The sequence below is a fragment of the Antennarius striatus genome, chromosome 5, assembly GCF_040054535.1.
Source record: "Antennarius striatus isolate MH-2024 chromosome 5, ASM4005453v1, whole genome shotgun sequence".
Lineage (NCBI taxonomy): Eukaryota > Metazoa > Chordata > Actinopteri > Lophiiformes > Antennariidae > Antennarius > Antennarius striatus.
Window position 1 is genome coordinate 19,054,809 of NC_090780.1, and position 26,217 is coordinate 19,081,025.

The 26,217-nt window shown below is 40.2% G+C and overlaps 3 protein-coding genes across 36 annotated transcripts in view; 1 reads left to right on the top strand and 2 right to left on the bottom strand.

The window, feature by feature from the left end:
• The window catches only part of cast (calpastatin), a 33,136-nt gene extending 17,474 nt beyond the window's left edge, over positions 1–15,662 (top strand). For 5 of the 32 annotated variants that reach the window (XM_068314566.1, XM_068314560.1, XM_068314563.1 and 2 more), the window contains 40 exons: positions 264–332; positions 1,899–2,009; positions 2,304–2,420; positions 2,625–2,753; positions 3,112–3,240; positions 3,914–3,958; positions 4,044–4,145; positions 4,257–4,337; positions 5,541–5,579; positions 6,344–6,424; positions 6,577–6,648; positions 6,732–6,848; positions 7,034–7,159; positions 7,276–7,380; positions 7,491–7,607; positions 7,712–7,828; positions 7,917–8,006; positions 8,742–8,846; positions 8,921–9,025; positions 9,134–9,250; positions 9,351–9,467; positions 9,556–9,645; positions 10,045–10,149; positions 10,224–10,328; positions 10,437–10,553; positions 10,654–10,770; positions 10,859–10,948; positions 11,796–11,900; positions 11,975–12,079; positions 12,192–12,308; positions 12,399–12,515; positions 12,656–12,760; positions 12,846–12,950; positions 13,065–13,157; positions 13,424–13,468; positions 13,574–13,711; positions 13,907–13,993; positions 14,140–14,166; positions 14,423–14,529; positions 14,637–15,662. In XM_068314566.1, the coding sequence (XP_068170667.1) occupies positions 264–332; positions 1,899–2,009; positions 2,304–2,420; positions 2,625–2,753; positions 3,112–3,240; positions 3,914–3,958; positions 4,044–4,145; positions 4,257–4,337; positions 5,541–5,579; positions 6,344–6,424; positions 6,577–6,648; positions 6,732–6,848; positions 7,034–7,159; positions 7,276–7,380; positions 7,491–7,607; positions 7,712–7,828; positions 7,917–8,006; positions 8,742–8,846; positions 8,921–9,025; positions 9,134–9,250; positions 9,351–9,467; positions 9,556–9,645; positions 10,045–10,149; positions 10,224–10,328; positions 10,437–10,553; positions 10,654–10,770; positions 10,859–10,948; positions 11,796–11,900; positions 11,975–12,079; positions 12,192–12,308; positions 12,399–12,515; positions 12,656–12,760; positions 12,846–12,950; positions 13,065–13,157; positions 13,424–13,468; positions 13,574–13,711; positions 13,907–13,993; positions 14,140–14,166; positions 14,423–14,521 (3,858 nt within the window). In that variant the 3' untranslated portion in view covers positions 14,522–14,529; positions 14,637–15,662. The remainder of the gene's footprint in view (positions 1–263; positions 333–1,898; positions 2,010–2,303; positions 2,421–2,624; positions 2,754–3,111; positions 3,241–3,913; positions 3,959–4,043; positions 4,146–4,256; positions 4,338–5,540; positions 5,580–6,343; positions 6,425–6,576; positions 6,649–6,731; positions 6,849–7,033; positions 7,160–7,275; positions 7,381–7,490; positions 7,608–7,711; positions 7,829–7,916; positions 8,007–8,741; positions 8,847–8,920; positions 9,026–9,133; positions 9,251–9,350; positions 9,468–9,555; positions 9,646–10,044; positions 10,150–10,223; positions 10,329–10,436; positions 10,554–10,653; positions 10,771–10,858; positions 10,949–11,795; positions 11,901–11,974; positions 12,080–12,191; positions 12,309–12,398; positions 12,516–12,655; positions 12,761–12,845; positions 12,951–13,064; positions 13,158–13,423; positions 13,469–13,573; positions 13,712–13,906; positions 13,994–14,139; positions 14,167–14,422; positions 14,530–14,636) is intronic. The other 27 variants (XM_068314578.1, XM_068314567.1, XM_068314575.1 and 24 more) reach the window with 17 other exon arrangements.
• Positions 15,663–16,308: 646 nt separating this feature from the next.
• Positions 16,309–18,711, bottom strand: cd8a (CD8a molecule). Of its 2 annotated transcripts, none has more exons than XM_068315954.1 (6): positions 18,290–18,711; positions 17,881–18,201; positions 17,684–17,800; positions 17,502–17,609; positions 17,285–17,324; positions 16,309–16,539 (listed from the first exon to the last, which is right to left on the bottom strand). In XM_068315954.1, the coding sequence occupies exons 1-6, from the start codon at positions 18,336–18,338 to the stop codon at positions 16,509–16,511; spliced, it is 666 nt and encodes a 221-aa protein (XP_068172055.1). In that variant the 5' UTR covers positions 18,339–18,711; the 3' UTR covers positions 16,309–16,508. The 2 variants fall into 2 exon arrangements, with proteins under 2 accessions (XP_068172055.1, XP_068172054.1); XM_068315953.1 differs by having other exon boundaries at positions 17,684–17,803; positions 18,290–18,703.
• Positions 18,712–22,216: 3,505 nt separating this feature from the next.
• cd8b (cd8 beta) lies at positions 22,217–25,756 on the bottom strand. Of its 2 annotated transcripts, XM_068316043.1 has the most exons (7): positions 25,617–25,756; positions 24,230–24,568; positions 23,430–23,516; positions 23,039–23,128; positions 22,875–22,908; positions 22,728–22,777; positions 22,217–22,629 (listed from the first exon to the last, which is right to left on the bottom strand). In XM_068316043.1, exons 1-6 carry the CDS (start codon positions 25,669–25,671, stop codon positions 22,768–22,770), a joined length of 615 nt encoding a protein of 204 aa, XP_068172144.1. In that variant the 5' UTR covers positions 25,672–25,756; the 3' UTR covers positions 22,217–22,629; positions 22,728–22,767. The 2 variants fall into 2 exon arrangements, with proteins under 2 accessions (XP_068172144.1, XP_068172143.1); XM_068316042.1 differs by having other exon boundaries at positions 22,217–22,777.
• Positions 25,757–26,217: the final 461 nt, after the last annotated feature.

The following is a 26,217-nucleotide window of genomic DNA, read 5'->3' on the forward strand; positions in this document are numbered from 1 at the left end:
GTCACACCCTTCACTTTGGAATGTACCGCACTCAAATCAACCACCTGCTGTATGACATAATAGTTTGTCTTCTTTCTCAGAGATATGGTTGTCAGCATTTTCACGTTTATCTTTCCTCTTCATACTTATGCCAAAAAGATGATTTGAATCAAAGATATCGCTCTGAAATGATTCCTGTGGCGTCTTGTTCCTTTTTGTTGCACATGTATAACATCTCCCTTTCTCTTGTCCTTGTCTATCTCTCTCTCTTTCTCCCTCTTTAGTCGCAGCCTAGCAAGGCCACACCCAAACCAGGAACTCAGGTCTCCACCGGGAGACCTGCTCAGTTTGAGGTATGAAACCTTCAATGTTTATTACTATATTAGTCTCTTGAAACACTAATTTGTTCATGTCCTGTGTCCAATCAATGGATTTTAGACTGTTTGACCTCTGACCTGCCCATTATCTGTACTACAAGTACGATTTGTCTGAACAGCAGAACACAGAAAAGAAAACATTCCTCTTCCTTCTATTCAAGCACTAGAGAGCTACCACCCAGTTTCTCCCTGAGTTTAACCCTTAATATTCCCCTCAATGTTGGGATTAAACTGTTTTTACCTTCATCGGGGCTTAATTTGCCCTGTAATAAATTTTTGGACCTTTCCGACTGGGACTGGCACCTTGGCAGACCCTTCACTTAAATCACATAAATAACTTATGTCACTGTTGGAAGAGGTCATTCAGTAACGCTTGCAGTTAAATATGGATACAATTTGCTTTTGTGGTTGTAAATAGAACTTTATCCACCCCCGGCTGATATTGATTGATTGATTGATTGGTGTTAGTGGTCTGATTAGTAATCAGTGTATGAGTAATGCTTTTTTGACATGACTGGGTTTTCAAAACTAGCACCTGGGCGTTGTCTCATGTGTTTCATACTTGGATTTTTGATGCATTCTGTGACGATGATTGATGCATTCTTTTCCCTGACTTGTTCCAGATGTTACAACAGTTTTTATTTAAACACAACTTTAGACAATGTGATACCAAAACTAGGATTATGTTAATTCATAAATTGTAAAGAGCACAGGCACAGCGGTTATAAAACAAGTGTTATGAGAGAACAAATCAACCGGGGCAAGGTGAAGTGTTTTCACTTGGCTTTCAGCAGCTGGGCTTCAACCTTGTCTATTTTGGTTCCTGGATTCTAGAGAAAGGCTTTGGTACAGCGATTCTTTGAAAGTAGTCACGAGCTAAAAATAGAGCTAATAATATTCAAAACAGCAGTAATAATGTGACAGAATTCCATGTTTGAAAATAGACTAACTTTTAATATAGTTATCATCCTTTAGCTAAATGCAGCTCTTGTTAGCAGCTGACCTTCCAAGAGCTGCTTTTCCATCAACAGGATGGACTTTGCCATAGTGGGATGCAGCAGCTCAGGTTTCAGTGGAAAAGTATAAAAGTAGTGTCAAGATCTCTACCTGTTGTCTCAGCCTTCAGGGGCACTCCTGTGTCATTTAATTTTATTTGATTATGAATATTTTGGTAATGGTCGTAACACAACAACTTGTGATGAAGGTTGACAATCAACATCGTTTGGATCCATCATGTCTAGAAAATAAGTAATTATGAGGTAGAAAGACTCTTGCTGCCCAAATTCAAGTGGAGGGGGCTTTGACAAGCTGTTTTAGTGACCAATGCCACTGTGAGCACTGCTTCCTTCTTCGCTCTGAGTTGCTCATTGAAGTTCACATCTTCACTTGCTTCGTTGTCTTTTCTTGCTAAACCTCTCCATATGTGTCATTGTTTTTCACGTGCATTTGTAACACAAACACTTTCTGTGTCTAGTCAATGAGTTCTTTCATCATCACTCAAGACAAACTGGAGCTAACTTTCTCACCCTGCTTGGTTTGTAGACTAACCCTACATCAGCAGGCTCTACTCTAATTGACATGTCATCTGCTGGGGGTTCCGTTGTTGACACGCGCTCACCTGGGGCAAGGGGCGGTTCTAAAGGGATGTCAAAGGTAAAGGTGACGTTCTGAAAATCCTCTCCACCAATCTGTCTGTCTTATTTAGATTACAAAGCGCTGGTGATTAACCATAAATACTAACCAATAGTCAGATTAGTCTCTTTAGTCCTCCGTAGTAGCTCAAATGAAACATATTTTTGCTTTAGTATGACTGCGTTTTTCAATGTATGCATTGCGTTCATAGTCTCCTGCTTTGCTTAAACTGTCATCTGCGTCTCTTGTCGATATGGCTACTGGTTTTTGAAAGTGTGAATTTTTCATCCTTACTTTTTTGCTACTTGTTCATAGACTGCACCTGTGTCCCAGGTTCAGGCTCCAGCTCCAGTACCTTCCACTGCTGGAGCGTCTGCAGCTGCTGGCATGTCAGCATCCACTGCTGTGACTAAACCTAAAGACACACCACAGGTAGACTGGACTGCTTCTCAGACTCTTTATTATCTCTGGGACTTCTTTTTGAGACGTGCTTTAATCTTTTTCTTCTCTGGACACAAGGCACCATCTGCCACAGTTTGAAAAAGCTCTTTTATGACATATGTGACACGCATCTCCTGTCATTATGGCTACTCGCTTTTGAAGTGCTGTAAATCTTTGTGACTGTCATATTCATAGACTGCACCTGTGGCCCAGGTTACAGCCCCAGCCACAGTCCGTTCTACTACTGGAGCACCTGTCACCACTGGCATATCAGCATCCACTGCTGTGACTAAACCCAAAGAGTCACTCAAAGATGCAGCCAAGGTAGACGGAATTGCTGCAGGCTTCTCCTGTTGCCTCTATAACCCCTGGTGATGTTCTTTTAAAGGCTTGCTTTGGTCCTTTACTTAATTCTTTCTTTCCTCAACATTGTTGTCTACGGATGCCATCTAACACAAGGACACTTGCGTCAGACTTATTATTTTAAGACATTCATTGCTTTCCCTTCTCTTTTATACTTTGGAAAGACCAGTTTGGAATCTAGAAAGTCTTTTGTTCTCAGTTCTTCTGCCCTTTGCTCAGCATGTCTACATTCATCTTCTGACCGTTGCAATCATATTCTCCTGGATATTTCTTCAGAAGTAGAGTCTTTCATCTCCATAGATTTCCATTGTGTTTGTAGACTGCACCTGTGTCCCAGGTTACAGCACCTGCTCCAACACTTTCTACTACTGGAGCACCTGTCACTGCTGGCATATCAGCATCCACTGCTGTGACTAAACCCAAAGAGTCACCTAAAGATGCAGCCAAGGTAGATGGGACTGCTGCTGGCTTCTCCTGTTGCCTCTATAACCCCAAGTGACGTTCTTTTAAAAGCTTGCTTTAGTGCTCAACTTCATTCTTTGATAATGCCACATCTCTATTGACCCAGACAGTCTGATCTGGATATATCAGCTACTTGCTGTTGCTGTCGGTGCTCAGATGCTCATTAACTGAGGCTTTTCCCTTTTTATGTCCCCTTTGGAAATTACCTTTTGAGGAAAACGAAAGCACTTTTGTTTCTTTTAAAGTAATTGCGCAGCCTGTTTGCTCATCTGTCCACTTCCACTTAGGCAATATATCATTCAATGGAACAAGTCAGAACAAAGTACAGTACTGTAGTTTGTTTTTTGTCTACTTGTCTCATCACAAAACACCTGATGACACTTCTGTTGTCATCAAGTCAGTGGAACCTTCTGTGCGTCCAAGTGATTGGTTTTCAATAGTTTCTTTGAGTACTTTGCTGATGTTGTGCATGCACAGAGCTTATAATAGATTTGAATGTGTTGCATTTTAGAGCACCTCTGTGATCACCACACGTGAAGCTGATGAACCTAGCTGCAATGCTAAAACATTGCAGCCGGCTGCACCAGCCATGGCTATAGCTGGAAATGTTGCATGAGTAAGATTTGAGTCATATATCTTGATTCTGGATTTGTGTTAAGGTTCAGGTGGAGGTTGCTCCGACAGTAGCTACAGGAGCCACACAGGTAAAGCATAACATTAAAACAGCATAACTTCGCTGTTAAAAGCATGTTTTTTGCTCTAATATTGTGAAGTGTGTTGCATGCACAGGCACCAATAATGGATCCATTTGATATGCTGGCCAACACACTTGCAACAACCGACCCTGTTGCACCCCCTCAGCCTGAATACACTGGGCCAGAGGTGGAAGAGGTACAACATAGTCAGTGTTCATGCATGTGTGCAAATAATCACACACAAAAACTAGTTGGTGCTGCAGCATGGATCTGTTGTTATTAACCTAACATGTTGCATGTATCCCAGCATGACATCACCTCAGAGATCGGTCAGAAGTGTGGAGAAAGAGAGGATACGCTGCCACCCGGTTACAGATTTGAAGATATGGTCAGTTCTTCCCATTCTCCTCCCCGTCATTACATCTAGTCATTAATGAATGAACTTTGCCACGCTGTGTGCGTTTATGGCATTGCCAGACTGGTGACTAGTGCCTATGTGAAGTACACTGCAACTACACGAATACTATTACTACAATACCATAGTACGACCAAATTCTGAAATGCAGATTAAAATCCTATTTGAGGTTTAGATTAAACGGACAGAATATCAAACATCAGAGAAATTAAGAGTACCTATATGAGCTTAAAGGTCCCTTAAGCAATGCAAATAATTGTTGTGGTTTTCCAACTATCATGCTTGTCTCTGTTCTGTCTATTTCCCAGACATGAGAGAAAACACTATCTCTCTTTTGTTTGCTCCACCTTCCACAATATAAGAAAAATATGGAACTATGACACCACAGTGGAGTTTGCACTTTTAGGGAAGAGATAACACAACAATTTCTCTGCACAGACAGACTCACTCTCACCCACGCAAACGCACACGCATGAGAGCGAGTCCAGGTCACATCCACTTCCTGAAAGGCATATGATTAGCCAAAATTTTGGTTTGTTACAGTATCTCCAGCCTGAAATTCAGGGGCAAATATAAAAGTTAAAAAAAAACACCCCACAGATTCTGAGATGTATATTGACAGAAATATACAAATTTATGTATTTGATCATAATTAATATATGAAGTGTAAATGTGCATGTGTCTGACAGTAAGGGAGGAGCTGTACAAAGTGAAGTCTACACACAGGAATGACTTCCTGTGTCACTTTGTGATGCATTATGTTTGTAGGAGTTGTAGAAATGCTGAGGCAGCACACCATGGAGGGGATGTTATTGTCCAGGGTCCCATGCAGCTTACAAAGAAACTTCAAATATTTATTTGTGGTGGAATTCAGTGCCATATACAGTAAAAAATGGTTAATGCAAGTATAATCTTATAATGGACCTTTAACAGGTCAGATTTGTAAATGTTAAAAAGTTTTGTTCTTGAACTCATCTATCACGTCGGTCATGTATAAAAATAGTCAGAATAATATTTTCCCCTCACGACAGGTATAATAACAAATGCCAAGATACTATTACTGATACTAATATACCAGATATTTTTGTAAATTGTGTGAACAGAGCCTTTAAGGAAGTATTTCCTGATGTGGTGAATCATTTTGTCATTTATTAAAAGATTCATCTTCTTTTTTAGGCTCCACTTCCATCAGATGCCAAACCCGCGGATGTTCCTGTAAGTAGAGCTTTCACATTGAGTGACCTGATGTGCTCTGCTTAACTGAGACTCTCTTTTTAAACTCACCAACTTTTCCATCCACAACTGAGCAGATTACACTGCACACACAATCCGGAAGAAGCCCTCTTTTCCACTGTGTGATCTTCCTGGTTCCTCTAGAGTAGGGAATGTTGAATTGCACTGGTGGGTGTTGTCTCACACCAAACAACTCAGGACTTACCTTCTCCGTATGAACTCCATGGCTTATGATGGACTCAGGCCATGTGTTCCTATGTGTACATGCATGACCATAGACACACATACTCTGAAACATCTGTTTCACACTTTGATATCCACCCCAATTGTATGATACCATAACTTTAGCCCAGCACTCCCACTTCTGCATATAGTCTACTCCCACTTTGCCATCTTGTTTGTAACAATGCTTGTTTGGATCTGTGTCCAACGTTCCTTCTATTTTCACCCCAAGGCTCTATGAGTTTTGTGTTTTTTTTACTTTGACATTCTGTAATAACGTTATTTTTAAATCAGATCAGTTTTATCTTTGATATTTGTCTTGTAAATGTGTTAGCTTCTGACTTTTTTTGTTTCCAAGGAATGTGACGGGTGTGCCTGTCTTTTTTTCTCCCTGTTGTTGGTGCAGGCAGACTGGCCTGCATTATTTTGCTTGTTTTTGCTTTAGTTAAACACGCCATCTAGTGGATGATCATGTGTCACAATTTTTTAAATCTTGCTGTGATGTATATTTTGTTTCATTTCAGAAACCAATGAGCGCAAATGAGGCACTTGATAGTCTTTCAGAAGATTTCAAGTTTGCCAAAGCTGCAACCACACAGCAACAGGTCATGTTCTTTAAGTGTGTAGCTGCTGGCCCCTTCTTCAGTTTTGCATCCCACAGATTCTTTTGAAAAAATCCATGCATGTAATTACCCTTTGTTATGTTTGTTTATGACTTTATCAGCTAATTATACTAATTATTCTGTTCTATATATAGAAGAAGGACCAAGTTGACAGTGTCGCTGCTTCATCTGCTGGCCCAGCTGTCTTCGCACCACCTCCTGTAAAGGTAAAGAAAATTCCACACCTCTTTGATGTTATTGTAGGGACATATGAATGAAGGATTAAGAAGTAAATGTGTCACTTTTGCAGACATCACCAATGCCTTCAGGAGTTCCGCCTGTAACTGTGTGTGAAGTTCCTCCTCTTGATAAAAAAGCCAAGATGGATGCATTTTCTCTGGAGGCTGGAATTCCTGCTGTTTCCAAGGTACAGCAACGGCACACCTGCTTAACCCTCCTCTTGGCTGGTTTTATCTCTATAATTTACAGAAACTATTTGCTGAAACCTTCATGAGTTTCTAACCACATTTAGATATGCTGTTGCCGAGAATTGCAGCTTCCTTACCAAACTGCACCAAGGATTACAGCATTTGCCTAACCTTGATCTTGCAGGACAAAGTGTCCCCAGTGGCTGTCTGTCCTCCTGCTGATAAAAAACCCAGGATGGAAACAGCCTCTGACTTCTCACTGAAGGCAGGAGTGGATACTAAAGTGGGAGCTAAGCCTCAGACTGACACTGTGAGACTTGCAGAAGTGGATTTTGCACTCTCGTCCTTTTTCTATCATGTCCTCATATTATTCACATATGAAAGGTGAGTAGGTTAAATAACTTCTGATTGCTCTCCTCTCCTTAGGGTGGATCTATCCCCACAGATGCTCTCAGTGCTCTTGGTGACATGTTGGCAGATGACACACCGAGGCCCGAACCCCCGAAGCTCAGGCCTGAGGACATCGTCAATGTACGCAACACAAAAATCAGTACTCAGAAAACCAAAATGCATGTTGTTATTTGGGTTTATCTGCATATTTTCCATCTTATTGTGTGTTTTTTTGCTTTTTGTTGTGGTAGGAAAATAAATTGAAAGAAGAAGAAGGTGTGCTTGTAGGCGAGGATGAAAACACAATTCCCCCAGAGTACAGGTTTAACAAGGAGGAACTGGAAAAACTGCCTGCACCAAAACCTGAGGTGAGACTGATTGAGTCTAGAACAAGTTCACAGCAGGATATTGATTTGCTTTGCAGTATATTGATCTACTTTTCCTCCACATCCCTCTTCTCCTCCTCCTGCAGCCCACCATGGGAGCATCTGAGGCTCTAGATTTTCTATCTGGTGGCTTCACGACCTCCTCAGCAGCTCCTGCTGTCCAGGCTCCAGTTGTTGCCTCCTCAGCAGCTCCTCCTTCACAGGTACGCTGCGGATCTGTCACCACTACTAAATGACAAACTATTACAGTCAGAGATACAACATCTGTCAAATGTTTGGTGCTTGTTGCAGAAAGCCCCTGCTCCTCCCAAAACAGGGAAAGTGGACAAAGTCTCTGATGACTTCTCTTTGGAGGCTGGTATAGTTCCCAATACAGGAAAGGTAAAAGAAGCTCACACCTCCTTCATGCTATCATCTGTTGTCTGAATCTTTAATATTGATTAGCTTCATCCTTGAATAGGTGCATACTTTTGTTAGTTATTAAATTTTAAGTATACCGTTTATTGTGTAAGAAAAGGATTTGTATTTTTAACTCTGACTCTTAACCCACGGTCAGAAACAAAATGATTCAACCCTCATTGCATGCTGGGTTTTAGTAGAACTATCAGAACGTTCTGTCTCATCTGGATGGTTTTTAGCGTACTGGTTTGTTGGAGTACAAAGATGATATCAATACCAGTAGCTCAGTTCATTTAGTCGTGGGCTGTGAACTGGGGGGTGGCCAGTCCAAGACGCATGTCAGGGAAAACATTTTTCGGAGAATGAACTGGCAGTGGAGGTGCCAGTTCACCTACTGAGCTCTGCTGAGGTGCCCTTGAGCAAGGCACCGTCCCCTTTATACATTGCTCATTGGGGCGTGTATGTGTGTGTGTGTGTGTGTGTGTGTGTGTGTGTGTGCGTGCGTGTGCGCGCGTGTACGTTTAGGTCATGTACCTCGTATACATACGGATGTGAAAATTAACTAGTGTGGAAAACAAATTTCGCTAACGGGACACGAATGAAGGATTTCTTAATTATGACTATTATTACGGTATTATGTGTGATGAGAATACCTGTCACTATTTCTTAGCAAAATTCATTAAATTAAACCGAAGTTAAACGTGTTGTCTGTTATAGAAAGTTGTGTGCTACGGAGCTGCTCCTGCTCTTGTGTGTCCTGCTCCTGTTAAAATCGTCGACGTACAGAAAACTGCTGCTGAAAAAGACCCCAAGACTGTTGTGGTGAGACACAGGGATCAAGTTATCATCCCTGCTTTCCTGTACCTCATGGTAATGGATTTTTCTCCTTTCCTCAGGACGGATCTATCCCCATGGATGCTCTCAGTGCTCTTGGTGACATGTTGGCAGATGACACACCGAGGCCTGAACCCCCAAAGCTCAGGCCTGAGGACATCGTCCATGTACGCAACACAAAAATTAATGCTCAGAAAAACCAAAATACATGTTATTTGGGTTCATCTGCAACTTTTCTATCTTATCATGTCTTCTTTTTGTTTTTCTTGTGGTAGGAAAATAAATTGAAAGAAGAAGAAGGTGTACTTGTAGGTGAGGATGAAAACACAATTCCCCCAGAGTACAGGTTTAACAAGGAGGAACTGGAAAAGCTGCCTGCACCAAAACCTGAGGTGAGACGGATTGAGACTAGAACAAGTTCACATTAAATATTAACATGCTATACAGTATATTGATCTATTTTTCCTCCATTTCCCTCTTCTCCTCCTGCAGCCCACCATGGGAGCATCTGAGGCTCTAGATTTTCTGTCTGGTGGCTTCACGACCTCCTCAGCAGCTCCTGCTGTCCAGGCTCCAGTTGTTGCCTCCTCAGCAGCTCCTCCTTCACAGGTACGCTGCGGATCTGTCACCACTACTAAATGACAAACTATTACAGTCAGAGATACAACATCTGTCAAATGTTTGGTGCTTGTTGCAGAAAGCCCCTGCTCCTCCCAAAACAGGGAAAGTGGACAAAGTCTCTGATGACTTCTCTTTGGAGGCTGGTATAGTTCCCAATACAGGAAAGGTAAAAGAAGCTCACAACTCATTTACATGCAGCTTTTGACTGAATCTTTAATATTGATTAGCTTCATCCTTAATTAGGTGCATACTTTCGTTAGCTATTAAAATTAAGTGGATCTTTTATCTTGATATAAACATGTCTGAGTAGAAAGGGATTTGTATATTTAACTCTGATTCTTAACCTACGGTCATAAACAAAGTCATTCAACCCTCATTGCATTTTGGGTTTTTTGGAACTATTGGAACCATCTGTCTCATCTGGATTGTTTTTTACATCCTGGTTGTTGGGAGTGCAAAGAAGATAGCAACATTTCTATATGTGATGAGAATACCTGTCAACATTTCTTAGCAGAGTTCATCAAACTAAACCAAAGTTAAACGTGTTCTCTGTTGTCTGTTATAGAAGGTTGTGTGCTTCGGAGCTGCTCCTGCACCTCTGTGTCCCACTCCTGTTAAAATAGTCGACGTACAGAAAACTGCTGCTGAAAAAGACCCCAAGACTGTTGTGGTGAGACACAGGGATCAGATCATCATCCCTGCTTTCCTGTACCTCATGGTAATGGATTTCTCTCCTTTCCTCAGGATGGATCTATCCCCATGGATGCTCTCAGTGCTCTTGGTGACATGTTGGCAGATGACACACCGAGGCCTGAACCCCCAAAACTCAGGCCTGAGGACATCGTCCATGTACGCAACACAAAAATTAATGCTCAGAAAAACCAAAATACATGTTATTTGGGTTTATCTGCAACTTTTCTATCTTATCATGTCTTCTTTTTGTTTTTCTTGTGGTAGGAAAATAAATTGAAAGAAGAAGAAGGTGTGCTTGTAGGCGAGGATGAAAACACAATTCCCCCAGAGTACAGGTTTAACAAGGAGGAACTGGAAAAACTGCCTGCACCAAAACCTGAGGTGAGACGGATTGAGACTAGAACCAGTTCACATCAAATATTAACATGCTATACAGTATATTGATCTATTTTTCCTCCATTTCCCTCTTCTCCTCCTGCAGCCCACCATGGGAGCATCTGAGGCTCTAGATTTTCTGTCTGGTGGCTTCACGACCTCCTCAGCAGCTCCTGCTGTCCAGGCTCCAGTTGTTGCCTCCTCAGCAGCTCCTCCTTCACAGGTACGCTGCGGATCTGTCACCACTACTAAATGACAAACTACTACAATCAGAGATACAACATCTGTCAAATGTTTGGTTGTTGTTGCAGAAAGCCCCTGCTCCTCCCAAAACAGGGAAAGTGGACAAAGTCTCTGATGACTTTTCTTTGGAGGCTGGTATAGTTCCCAATACAGGAAAGGTAAAGAAAGATCCTTCCATGCTATCATCTGTTGTCTGAATCCTTTAATATTGGTTAGCTTCATATAAATACACACATACACACACACACACACACACACACACATTTATATATATATACAGTATATATATATAATTAAATATATTTGTATTTTTAAATCTGATTGTATATTTAAATCTAATTCTTAAACTAAACAACCTACATCAACTGTAAACTAAGTGCTTCAGCCCTCATTGCATTTTGGGTTTATTGGAACTATTGGAACCGTCTGTGTCATCTAGGTGCTTTTTAGTGTACTGGTTTGTTGGAGTAAAGAATGATAGAAATGTTGATGTATGTGATGATCAGTGACGTGCGGTGAGGTTCTTGGCTGGTGAGGCACTGATATTCATGTCAGAGTTACAAGTTTATGAGCCACGCAGAGTTGTGGATTTACCATTAAATAAACAGCATGATGTAAAAAACGGGTTTAAAAATTTATTATGAGTGTATCTGGTGTTTGAAGCAGATGTTTAAGCTCCAACGTTGATCTCCTTTTACTAATTAATTCTTGTTTCAATTTGACACCACATCTCCCTGAGTAGAAGAATGGCATGAACGTGAACTTGTGTGCTCTCAGACAACCACTTCAGCGTTTTTTTATCTGCGGTTTTATGCAATCAACAAAGTTTAATGTGTAGCACACAAATATTAAATATAGTAGCCCGTCTATGGAAGAAATAGAGTCCACATTAAAATGATTTGTAACTCGCCCACCTCCCTTGAAGAATACCTTTCTTTCAACGTTTCTTAGCAAAGTTCATGAAATAATGCCAAAGTTAAACGTGTTCTCTGTTGTCTGTTATAGAAAGTTGTGTGCTACGGAGCTGCTCCTGCACTTGTGTGTCCTGCTCCTGTTAAAATAGTCGACGTACAGAAAACTGCTGCTGAAAAAGACCCCAAGACTGTTGTGGTGAGACACAGGGATCAGATCATCATCCCTGCTTTCCTGTACCTCATGGTAATGGACTTCTCTCCCTTCCTCAGGATGGATCTATCCCCACAGATGCTCTCAGTGCTCTTGGTGACATGTTGGCAGATGACACACCGAGGCCTGAACCCCCAAAGCTCAGGCCTGAGGACATCGTCCATGTACGCAACACAAAAATCAGTGCTTACAAAAAGCAAAATGCATGTTGTTGTTTGGGTTCATCTGCATCTTTTCTATCTCTATCATGTCTTCTTTTTGTATTTCTTGTGGTAGGAAAATAAATTGAAAGAGGAAGAAGGTGTACTTGTAGGCGAGGATGAAAACACAATTCCCCCAGAGTACAGGTTTAACAAGGAGGAACTGGAAAAGCTGCCTCCACCAAAACCTGAGGTGAGACTAGAACAAGTTCACATCAAATATTAACATGCTATACAGTATATTCATCTATTTTTCCTCCACATCCCTCTTCTCCTCCTGCAGCCCACCATGGGAGCATCTGAGGCTCTAGATTTTCTGTCTGGTGGCTTCACGACCTCCTCAGCAGCTCCTGTTGTCCAGGCTCCAGTTGTTGCCTCCTCAGCAGCTCCTCCTGCACAGGTAAGCTGATCAAGCAAAGTGCTAAGTAGAGTGATGGGCTATGATGTATTTTCCTCCTTGCAACTGAGATGTAATCACAGCTTTTTAACTGAGATTTAGAATAAAATATTTTAAAGGTTTTGGTTTTTTTCTCTGTTCAGGCCTCTCTAGATTCTGCTCTGAGTGCCTTGTCAGATGAATTTGTCACCTCCGCTGCTGCTCCGGCAGTACAATCTTCCTGTGTTCCCACGGAAACCGCTCCACACGTAACACACAAGTGTTTCTCAAGCATTTTGTTGTCACAACTTTGACTAAAACTCTGCATCATTAACCATTTATTTGTCCACTCAGCTACAAGGAAGTGCAGTCTCTGCCCTGGATGCTCTTTCAGCCACCTTGAAGGACATCACACCCACCCCTCAGCCCGCCCCAGTTCCTCCCAAAAACATTGTTAAGGTACACAGCGTGCTTCAGGAATATATAACCAGAGTATTGGCATTAAAAGACAACAACTTTGATTTCAGGGTGAGTCAGTCGCTGCACCTTTCCTGATTCGTGTGATTTTTACAGGAGAAAAAGATTGTGGAAGAGAGGCTCATAAGAATGGGGGAGAGAGACGACTCGCTGCCACCGGAGTATCGACCCACTGAAGAAGATCGCAGGGTAAACCGGCATCTTACATGAATGCACTTACAACATGACATGCTTACTGACCCTACACAATCTGGTTCTTTTTATTCTTTGCATAATAGTAATGTCTGTTCTGCTGGAAAATTATTTGTAGGAAATTCTTACTTAAACTGATCAAATGCATTTATTCCAGACTGTTTATTAGCCATGCAAACTCACTGAGTCGCTAAATAACACAAACAACAATAATGGTCTGAGTTTAAATAACAATAACATGTTTCTATCACTTCATTTTAAAGAAAATGGAAGAAGAAATGGCAAAAGCAGCTGCAAAACCCAAGGAGGTAAAAAGAGATTCACACTCTCAGTAGAAGATAGACAGCCATTGTGAAATGATATGAACTTTTTTAGCACAATATACTGACATATATTTTCTCGTCTTTGTGTAGAAACCTATGGATGATAAAGCAGCCTTGGAGTTATTGGCTGGTGACTTCAAAGAGGTTTCGAAGCCCTGTGAACCTGTTGCATCCTGTGGAGCCACAACAAAGCTGGAACCTCCTGTGCTGGACTCAGACCCACTGAAGGTACCGAACACAGAAGACCAGCTGAGATAATGGGGTTATGATGGGTGTCCTACAATTTAAAAAATCCTGTATGATATTAAATAGAATCCAGATGCATGTAGCTGCCGACTAAAGGTAACATACTGTACTGTAAGGAAGTGTTTTATGCTTAATAAACTTTTTTTTTTCATTTATTCATTTTTTGTTCTTTCCCAGCCGATGCCCGCTCCCGTCCTGGACTCCCTGTCCGGCACCCTGATCCCAGACAACCCAGAGTTAAAAACTAAGACGGAAAAACCAAAGGTAAGAAGAGCGTGTGGTAGGATCAGGTGTAGGTTTGCCATCAGCTGGTAGCCTTCTGATTGGCTGAGTGAACATTGTGAGGCCGTCACCTCCTCATGGAGTAACGTCGAGCTGTTGAGCCTAACAAGGTGTTAACTTTGTTACAGGGAAAGAAGTCAAAGTCAAGGTCTAAAGTAAGCAAACTTCCACCTCATGAAGAACTCCATTCAGTTAGCTGTGCTCTCTCGTAGAACATAAACGTGTCTGAGCTTGTATGCAGAATCATTACTTCCATTGGTGTTTGCACAACGCTGCATGTGATGCGTTCTCCCGTCTGTCCTGCATTCATTCCTCCCAATTATTACCTTCAGTCTGTATAATTATTGCATGCAAATGTGCTTCCTCCTTTGCTTTCCCCCTGTAGTTTTTTAAAGGTTCTCTATATTTCAGAAACAGCACACAGAAGAGCCGTCTGTCGCCGAACAGCTACCGTCTCAGCAAAGCTCAGACGTCGTCTCAACATCTACAAGGAAGGGAGGAAAAAGCTAGACCACTGGGTAACTTAGTTTCATCTTCCCCATAATTCCACCTCAATAAAAAATGTAATATCCTCATCCTGATAGGAATACTACATGTTTTTGTCTTTCTGCTCAATGTGTTGCAGGCTGTCGGGTATTCCTTTCCAAAGAGAAGCATCAGTTGTGGAGCTGCTCTGCGGATAATTCTATTTTTCTAAATTGTCCAGAATGTACACGGGATGAACGCAACACCTAGACATACACGCACAAACACACACACGCACAAAAATACACACACATACACACACACACACACACACACACACACACACACACACTCACACATAACTCTGCATGTATCTCCTTTCTTACTTGGTGTCACAATGAGAATGAGTGGCTTTTGGTTTCTGTTTTTGGTGAAAATGGAGAGAAGACTTTTTAGTGCGAGATGAGAGAAGTGTCGCAAAAAGGCAAAGATGGGAAACTGTGGGAGAAGAGAGGAAATAAACACAAGTGAAAACCCAACATTTTGTTCGTTATGTATTAAGTGTACCAAGAGAATGAGGTTTTTGTGTGTACGTCTCGGCCCACAGATTGTATTTCAGCGCTCACGTCACACCGGAGCTCTTGTTTAAGTCTGGAGGTGATGTTTGCTGACAGTCAGCTCCAACCAAGAGTGTGAGTAGAATATCGGGATGTTTTTGCAATCTTGATGCACAGGCCAAGTTTTCTACGTTGATATGGTCGGATGCCATTAAGGCACTAGTGTGCTGCTTGCTTTTATTTCAGACACTACATAGTTTACATGATATATGGAGGATTTCCAGGAGGTTTTCTACTTCATTCACTTTTAAAAGGAGTGTTTTATTGAGAAATATCTGTCAAGAGAAGGTCTGTGTGCATTTGGCTGTGTGTAAAATATGTTGCTGGTTTCCAGTGCACTTAGTGAACTGAGGTGGGGTTACAAGGTTTTGTAAACTGCCTTTGTTTGTATACTGTAAAAAAGATTTTTGCTCCATTTAAAACAACACTGTATATTTCTCAAAGGGCTTTCTGTTGTAAAGTCAAGAATCGATATTCTTTCCCCGAGATTCTTTTAAGTGTTCTGTGGGTGTGAATCCAACGCTATAAGACATGCTTCAGATGGAATTAAATATAATTAAAAAAAATAATCAGAATTGTTATTGATTTGTCTCTAAAGTAAGAAACACATGCATGAACCTTCTTAATATATACTGTGTGTGTGTGTGTGTGTGTGTGTGTGTGTGTGTGTGTGTGTGTGTGTGTGTGTGTGTGTGTGTGTGTGTGTGTGTGTGTGTGTGTGTGTGTGTGTGTGTGTGTGTGTGTGTGTGTTGAGGGGGGGTCTGCAAGAAATTAGAAGTTTTTTTTTCTTAGAGGTGCATGGGAAACATGTTTCTATTAAACTATTAAACTGGATAGGAACAGAATCTCCTCTGAATGTATTTTTCTTTTCACCCCACTCTGAGGGTTTTTGTTTGTTTTTTGTTTTTTTACTCTGTAGCAGCCCACTTCCTGGAACTTACAGTACATGAACATCAGTAAAATTTTATGAATAATGAATAAAATGAGAGAATAGACCAATAATATTCATTGCCACTGAGAGAGAATGCTGGTCTGGTGGTTTTATACTTCATTACATCCAACTAACGAAGCAATATTGTTCCTTATTTTCCTTAGAATTTATTAAAAAAATACAATAACAACAACAGAAAGTTAAAATAATTTAAACCTCAATTTGAACACAATCATGCTATTGAGTGTCATTTAAATAAAAGTGTTTATTTAGAATTTTCCAGAATAAAGACAACATTCTCATTCTAATCCACAAACGAACAGAAAAATAAAATTCATTTTCAAAATATAGTCAAAATACAGATAAAATGTAAACTAAAATCTACACATCAGAACAGTGATGTGAATCTGTGTTGAATAAATTAATAATTCCTGCAGAGGTGGAGATTACAGTTCACAGAAATGTCAGGATCAGGAGTCGGTCGTCACTTTTTTTGACCAGTCATCATCTGAGGCCTGTGTGACAAACAACCGTCATGAATAATAGTAATTAATAATAATAAAATAGTTTCAAGTATTGTTTTACTTTTTTAGTCACAGATGAATTCAAAATTAAACAGGGCCACGGCTACAGAGGAGGACGTTATAACACCGCGCCTTCAATCGTTTTTCTGCAAATTATATTTATAAAACAAAATTCCCTTTTAAAATGATTCATCTTTCAATTCTTTTAATTTAAGATTAATTTAAGATTTAATTTAAGATTTTTAGAATACAAGTGATTCTGTATTACATAACTGTGTCACTCGGCCTGTATTTTATTCCTGGCAATATGGAAAAGGCTAAAAACAAGTATGTATGTATGTGTGTCTGTCTATATAGATATACATAAAAATATATGTATATGTATGTAAAGACACACATTTTGTTGACATTTTGTCATGTAATTACTAATATATATATATATATATATATTAGTAATTACATGACAAAATGATAATTAAAATTTAATTAAGACTATTAGTATGTGCAGTTAGAAGTTCTTTTTAGTGAAAGATGCTTTCAAATTTCATAAAGAGCAATTTTTGGAAAATAAAATAGGCATAAAAAATTGTGGACTGGAAAACGACCCAAAGAATTAGGGAACAGAAGTTTATAAGCAATTGATTTGACTTCATTTTATGTCATAAACATATCATGACTGTGGATCCGGCCCTGGATGGAAAGATGCAATTAGATTAATTCAAGAAAATAAACTTACTTCCTTCTGTAATGATGCGGACACCTCCTCGTCCTGATTTCTGCAGTGTTTGGGGGAAAAAGCATTAAATTGTGATCACAGACAGAAATGACAGCAAAAAAAGTGAAGTTTGAAATACATGAGAGGGCCGATTAAATGAACTGTTCCTCCAAGTACGGGCATTTAGGGCAAATTTAATTGGTAATTTTTGCAGTTGTAAACTCTCAGAGTGACTTACTATTGCAGTACACGAGGACGATGATGAGGAGTATAAGAAGAAGGCCACATCCTGCAGCCAGTGGGCCCAGAACGAGAGGAGTGCAGAATATGGATGGATTGGGTTCCTCTGCAAGGAGGCAGATTGTCATCACAGGATTATAAATACGACTGTAAGGACCCACGCGGTGGCAACGTGTTTACCTGAACCACACACACACATCGTGGATGTTGTACGTCGGTGTTCTGTAACGGCAGTGGCGATGGCGACGGTAGTCAACTGGACTTCTCTATCCCTCTCCTCCTCCTTTTTTCTTTCTACTTCTGAAGAGAGAAAGGGTGTCACAAAAAAGCAACTCATCAAATCATCATTGGACCCAAATCTGTAGAGCTGAACTCACCTCCAACAAGTCGAGTCACTTCACCAAACTTCAGATAGGTGCCCTTGAAGAGAGACGCGCAGCCATAAGAGCCGCTGTCGTGACCTTTGTTGAAGCGGTCCAGTATGAGGACGTGTTGCTTCACCTTAGCGTAGCTGAACATTGAAGTGGGTGTATTGGATGACTTTTTTAGGCCGCTGTTGCTGAAAGAAGCGATGAATTCCATTCCTCTCTTGTCCAGCACTCGAAACCAGACGATCATGCTGCCCATCTCTGGAGGCTGACACCTGATTTCAACTGCCGTTCCATCCTTGACGATCACATCACCGCTTGAAGTCGCCTCTAAAACATTACGCAAAACAACAAGTCAAAGACTAGAAACAAACCAAAGAAAGCTGTAAGCTGCCTGTTAAATTTAAGTTACACTCACTTTGATAAAACACCAGAATCACCAGAATATGAATCCATCTTTGGTCCATTTTAATGTCGCAGACGACAAAAGTACCCTGACATGTCTTGGAGGGGTTTGCACAAGCCTGCAAGGAGATGTTCTTGTGAGATATCAAACCCCGCCCCACCTGTAACCTTCTTCTCTGACTGCATCAAATGGGATCATTGCCTCGAAGCCTTGCAGAGACCTCCTGCAAGAGGTGGGAAGCCCACCCCCGCTTCACACCTCTGCTTCTGCTTTGAACCATCCAGCAGAGCTTCACCCACCAGAGAAGGGCACACACACATGCAGCGCAATATAAAAGTCCATGAGAGAAAAGGTATTAAGTGTGTGTGTCTGTGTGTGTTTGTGTGTGTGTGTGTGGAGACACAACTTATGGTAAATGAAATGGTCATTTTCAAGAAATAACAATGAAACAGCATATTTGACCACAGCATCTTTGTCGAAGTTGAAAGTTCAAAAAATCTGAGAGCTTAAAGACAAGTGGGGGCCGAGGGCTCTAATGAGACTGTTATTACACTAGATTGGATCGCAACGATCCCAAAGACTAGAGGTGTAACAACAAGTGCTAAATCTCCAAGGCCCAATAGTTTCATCCATCTATCCATCCATCCATCCATCCATCCATCCATTTCCTTGTAGATGCATCTTGCGGGTCAGGGGTTTGCTGTATCCAATCCCAGCTGGCTATGGGTGAAAAGCGAGATGAGATGCCAGCCCCTGTGTATCTATCTACGTTAAAGAAAATACTGGATCCACCCCTTTTATCCACAAGTATTCAAAAATTTAGCAACAACCGGATCCATCTTCTAATGTATGATACTGTGTGTCACACTCAACTCTAAACTTAAATGCATCCTCTCGACACGTTTCATGGCAGTCCATTTGTCTTAGTGTGGTTTTTTTCTTCTGTGTGACACAGACTGAGGACATACAGTATGAACTGAACAGAGGACTGGTCTCACTGTCTGAAGACGGTTCCATCCCACTTACTGTTGTGTTTACTGTGGTTTCTTGAGGCAGTCATCAGGAAATGATCTACAGCCCAGGAACTGTTTGTAGTATCTCACCTTACTCTTCTCTTCACTATGTGTAGTCGATATCACCTTGACACCTTAAAGAAAGGTTTATAAAACATTTCATTCTGGACCTTTATTGATGCATGAGAAATAGGATGTATTTAGACTGAGACACAACCCAAAAGAGGTTATCTGTTACATTCTATTATCGTGACACTTGTTGGGGGGGGGGGGGTGTTATAAAGCAGATTTATTTTCTCTTCCTCTGACAACAATATTGAGCTTTATTTGTCTTTTTGATTGATTATAAACTTGGAATAAGGAACCTCTGAATATTTTTAGTCTGAAAAAAGAGTGGATTTATGATTATTATTCAACTTTTTTTCTGAACATTTGTATTTGGATGGAAGGTTGTAATACAGAAGACACAGCTTCTACCCCGACAACAATGAAGCTGTGAAAGCCTGTCTAACAGTTATAGGGAAGTGAAACTTCCTTCACATCAACTGTGAGAGCTTCATCGGCTGTGGCGCAACCCAGAGCCCGTCCTACTTCCTGTTTAGTGATGGAAAGTAAAAGCGCAGATTTAGAAATGGGCTTCAAGCGCTGACATTAAACTCCAAAGCGGGTGATTTATCCGTTGCAATGGGTGGGAGAAAAAAAGAGTGAAATTGAGCATTACGCCATTTCCTAAAACTCTGCTTTTGTTTGCTGTCAGGTTCAGTTTCAGTGATCAGTGATGCTCTGTGTCAGAGGAAAGACCCTGCAGGCTGTTTTGATTTCCATACCTGTTTCAGGGTTGAGTCAGTCTTAAGCACCCGAATGGGCTTCCCTGTCTGAGTCACAGCAGAGGGTCTCCAGGCTGAAACCTACATGATGTGTGTGTGTGTGTGTGTGTGTGTGTGTGTGTGTGTGTGTGTGTGTGTGTGTGTGTGTGTGTGTGTTTGTAAATGTGTAAATACATTTAATTATTTTTTTGGCAATACATTTTTCAGGTCAGCAGGCTGCGGTTTGTTTAAGTTATGACTGTTATGACCTTTAAAAATTTAGAGTTCCAATAAGGTGTGTTTTACAAAAAGTAAGGAGAAAGATGCATAAAAAAACATTTGTGACCGTGTGCGAATTTAATGTTGAAAACTTGTTCACTGTAAATGATTTTAGAAAATGTCTTCACCAAAACGCCCCATAGACAAACATCACATCCTAGTCACATCACATCACATCTGAGGCGCACCAAGAAGGAGCTGCCTGCCACTCTACCTCCCCTGCATGCCTACAGGCCCCTTTGTGTGTATGTGTGATACAGGGGCCTGTACTCACAAATATATATGTATGCATACGTTTGTAATCAGTAGCTAGAGTGTGCGTTCTTAATTTCCCCTCGGGGATCAAACCAGTATATAAAATTGAAAAAAAAAAAAAAAATCCTCGTCTACAATCAGCAACCCATCAATGACTACAACCAGAGGAGGGTTTATTACTCACATCTTTCTAAAAGAAATGAAGACAGGAAAGTGTGTTGAGAAATAATAAACATGCATCACATTTAAGCAAAGGATTGACTAGTACAAATACAGGGAGCATGGTTTTATATTTAACATTGTTGGCTTTCCACAGTATCTGTAAAGTGCTTTGAAATGTCTTCAGATGTGATTGAGCGCTATATATATAAACGTTGATTGATTGATTAATCTCTATTTATATGCAGGAAACATGATAAATCAAATTCCTAGTATGATGAATTTGAATAGATTATGCTGCTGTATTATTATATCTTTTTGATATTTTATATTACTGTAGTTATTTTATTTTGGGTGGCAGAGCTATAATAAATGTTCACTTTTTTGACACCGTTCCAAAATATTTGGTCCAACCAGATCTCCATTTGCTGGTTAAAAATAATTTTAGTTGTATTTAACAAATCCAAAATTATTAAGCACCCTAATAGTTTAATAATAAATGAACGTTTTACACACTAAAATGTTTAAATTTAAAATCCTCATTCACTTTAGCTCTTAAACAATAAGATGTAATCCAACAAGAAGCTGTCTACATGACTTTTTATTTGTTGCTGCTTTCTCATGTCAGAACTCTGTCGCTGTTCTGTTTCTCCCTCTGTCTCTGTCACTGCTTGTGGTTCCTCCTGCGGTGTCTTTGCGGTCGTTTTGTTTCAGAGACGAGATGTGGAGCTCAAAGCTGAAGTGAAACGATAGCATCTCTTTCCAGCGCACAGGAAAGGGCTGTGCGCACAGCCATGACCCCACAGGTGCGCCTGTTTGTGTGTGTGTGTGTGTGTGTGTGTGTGTGTGTGTGTGTGTGTGTATGTGTGTGTGTGTGTGACTGAGAGAGAGAAGCTGGGACGAGGCCTCACACTCTCTAGACCAGATGTAATAATAATGCTTGTTGGCGTGAGGTGGTTGAATCAGGAACTGTGAGGCTGTTTAAGGATGAAAGGGAGGAAAACAAACCCTGTCACTCACCCACTTCATTTCCACCAAACGTGATATTAGTGATACGATGAACAACATCCTCTTCCAAACCTCTCTCAATATACACAGACATGTTTTAGCTGAACAACCGAACTGTTAGGATGCTGTGAAGGCAAACAGCTGCTAGCCCCTATGCATGAAGAGTCCCTGTCTCTTCTCTAATGTAAAACATTTTAAGCATGAGCCCCAAACAGACAGATATCCTGCTCCGTGTCTTTGAGCTTTTATGAGATTAATAATCAATACTATGGGTGCATTGCTTAGGAATTAATGGAGCACAGTCTATGAAGGGACACAGCACCTCCATCCACCACTCTTGCTTCAGGAAAACAAATCCAAAACAAACACAAAAAAACACACATAAATAGAAGAGTTATCATTTTTCAATGAGTGGAAAAGCATGATTTTATTGGTTTGAAAGAATTACACAGACGTCAAAACAACTTGACAGTGCAGTTTGATTCAAGAGAGATGCTTCTTAAAAATAAAGAAACACTACAAATGCTGTGAAAACACAAATAAATAGCAAAGGGGGGAAAAAAATCACATGGACAAAGTTTTAAAATCTACATGCTTTTTGCTAGGAAATAAACAGATTATTTCGGGGTTCCTTCATTAATCCTAATTTAGCTATAATTATGTGAAACTTCAGATCAAAAGGCCAGGTGGATCCATCTTTTATGCAACAGAAAGTACATTTACACAGTATGTTGCATGATTAATGTTCAATGACTGAACTGCATGATGAGGAATCAGGACATCTTCTTCCTCTGCTGGATGTCGGCCGAGCGCGGCGCTGCTGTCTCAAAATCTGAAATTGTTTTCAAATTTACTCATTTACTTTTTTCTCATTTAAACTAAACTGGAAAACATCTGTTTAAATATATTTTGCAGCATACAGTAACATACTGTGAGTCAGACGTAGGCTTGCAGATCAGCTGCTTGTTGTCTATCTCTTCCTACAATAAACAACAATAAAAATATTTGATTGCAGGAGGAATAGAACGAAAAGATTCCAGAAATTTTTCTTGATAAATGAATTTGATTTTCACTTACTTTACAAAGCGGTGCCGACATTTTTTGGGAAGTCCTAAAAGCAAGAATATGTTCACGCAAAAGCTCAAGGAAAAATACTTTTTTTTTTCTTAAAATAATTTTGATTTGAGAGCAGAAATTAGATTTGATTTGTAAAAGTTTTGGTAAACCAGAGAACTACTCACTGCTGAAGCAGTAAAGCGTACAGAGGAGCGCTCCGGCCAGGGTCGCAGTAAGTCCCACCAACAGCCACAGAACCATAGAGGCACAGTCCTCTGGAGCAAACACACAACTTTTACACTACATCGATCCATTGACATGCATTTACTTCAGTGAGTCGTGTCCAGACTCAACTAGTCGTGATGAAAGCAGAATCTTGGCTCATTTTGCTTCATTCTTCTCTTATGATCCTGTGTACAATGTCTTTGCGTTGTATTTAAGTCTAGTCTCAATTAGATACACATTTACCCACACATGAAGGGGTTTATTTTAAGTTACAGTTTAAGTGATGAGATCCGTGTAAAATTTGTAAGCGGCAGCAGGTCCTACAAACTAGGCTCTCTAATATATCCTTACCCTGTGATGAGTTCTGCTTCAGACGGCAGCAGTCTGAGTCGACTGTTGGACTGGATTCAGTTGGAGGCGGTAAGGTTGGAGGGATCACTGTAATATGAAGACCAAACAACCATAAAGACAACTGATAACTAGACCGCAGTTAAAAATAAAAGACAAATTTAATCTGTCTTATTTTCACATTTTTATCCATCGTTAAAAAATGAACCCAAACCAGGATCTTGTCCATAAATTCTCTTTATATCTGTCACATATGTTTTGTGTGCGTCTCCTGCAAGTCCTTTGAGGCCGGCGTGTTGTCTTAAGACATTTGAATTAATCAAAGAAAAAATCATACCAACAACAACAAATAATACACTTACCTATTTTTTATAATATTATTGTCTTTTCATGCAAGATTGATAAACTTTACACCATATAAAAAATATTTCTACCATGTAAAGACAGAGTCCAATGGCCAGTCAAAAAGAGATCCTACACGTCTTTCCAAACTTAAAAAATATATATTTTTTGCACATTTATTAGCCTGATAGTAGTTCATTTAAATTTTCACATTTTCTTTAGTTGTAAGTATCATATAACTTTTGAAACTGTAGACATTGGAGGATAAAATGATATTTTAATATTTGTAAAAATCCTAACTCTAATATTTTTATTTATTTTGTCAGATGTGAGAAATACAGTGGGAACGCGGAAATTTAAATCCTTTACTTTTTCAGGCTTCCTCGTACCTGCTAACTTTTAACAGTTAGACAGAAACAGCTGATTTAAAATGTATCTGCTGCAAAATAAAACACACAAACCTCCTGGAAGAAGAAGAATCCCATGCTTCCACAGTTCATTGTTTTTTACGTCTGTAAGTACACAAGAATAAATCCCTGCATCCTCCACTCTGACATCAATGATCTGTAGTGCGAAGGATGAACCGCTGTTCCTCTTCAGTCTGAATCGTGAGTCCGCCTGATCGGTCACACGGCCGGCGTTGTTGACTTTGCCGAGGAATTGCAATCTGCTGTGATCAGAATTGCTGCGGTACCAGTAGACAGAGATGCAGGTGAACCCAGTGCAGTCACAGATGATGACCTGCGTCTCAAGGAGCTTCGGATAGAGGATGTTTTCTTGTTGCAGGATCTGGCCTGACACTAAGAGAGGACACACAACTTTGAAATTTCAGCAGTCACCAATGCAGTGCATGAGGTCATGAGTAAATTCTGTACAAACTTGTTTTTTTTCAAAGGTTTCCTGTTTTTTTAATATTCCAAGTTGACCTGTACCTCATCAGGATGATCTGAGAGAAAGCATTGAATGCGCGTACACCGGCTGTGAGCATTATTTAAAAAGGTGGATCAAAGTAATTGTGCATCAAGTGAAGGAGAATATATCACATACCACACACAGTAAATGGCAATATGGAATTCAAATATCACAACTTATGTTAAAAATGGACAAACACTGAACCTATTTCTATTTGTGAAGGTGACATTTCCATATAAGACAAATTAAGGTGAAGAATTGTTTCATCTAATCTTAGAACCAGTTCTTATGTCTATTTATGCTGCATGTACTATTTGTCAACACATACATGTTGCAATCTCTGACATTTAAAGTGTTTTTTTGGTATGCACACATTTATAAAAAAAACTGTGTAGCAACCAGTAATACACACACCCGACTTATGGAACATGGAAAAAACACAATTGCACAGCATTAATATTTATTACATACAGTAATATGTATGATAAAGAATGAAATAAACGTAAGCATAAACCTGAAACCCTGCACAACACAAAAAACGAGTTGTTACATAATTTATTAATACTTAATCTATATTATACACATTATTTTGATGTAATAACACTATAACATTATTTATGTGTGCAAATGCAAAATGAAGATATACAACATTGCAGTGTGTTCCGTAACAGTTTGACCAGAACGATGACCCAAAGGCTTCGTTGCTCTTGATCCATTTAAACCATTCTTCTTTATGTTGAACCAGTGAGGACAACTTCTTCTTTTAGTACAAACTATGCTTAAAACTGCATTTCACTACATGTAAAGGTTAGTTATGATAGACCTCACCTTTTGTTTATAACAATACATCCGTTGCCACGGCTGTTTGACTTGGTTACGGTGTTGAAAAAGCCAGCAGCTAGAGACAACACGAAAACTAAAAGACAGCGGTCTCACCTGATCTCCAGAGCAGTACGGTCAATAGTGCCCACGGCGGCAGTGGCTGGATCATGTCGTCCGTTCACCAGTGTGTGCACGCTCCTCTGTATCTCTAATGGCAGCTGATTGTCTCTTTTCCTGAAATCAATGTGTGTGAGATGATGGGTGGAACTGAACCGACAGGGGCCCGAGTTGACAAGGTCACAGCCTACTGTGGCACATACTCAGCCAATCAGAGTGTACCATAAACTATAGGGACTCACTCAACGCATACATAAACATTTACTACATAGCCTTAAAAAATATATTGATTTGAAATATGCAAAGCATATAAGAATAATAAGATACGAATATTTAAACTTTAAATATGACAGCATGACTGCTTTCACTGAAAACATTCACACCTGGTGCACGGCTGCTGTGTTTTCATCTCAGAGATGCTGGTTGTTCGATGAACAATGCACACACAATGTAGGGCGAACATGACAAACAGCTGAAAACACAACGATGCAGTGTGGCGGTCTCTGCCCAGGTGTATGACCTAGAGCTCAGCAGAGGCCTACATAAGTGGTTTCGCACCTCACTGCAGAGCACGGGAAGAAAACAGACATGAACGGCG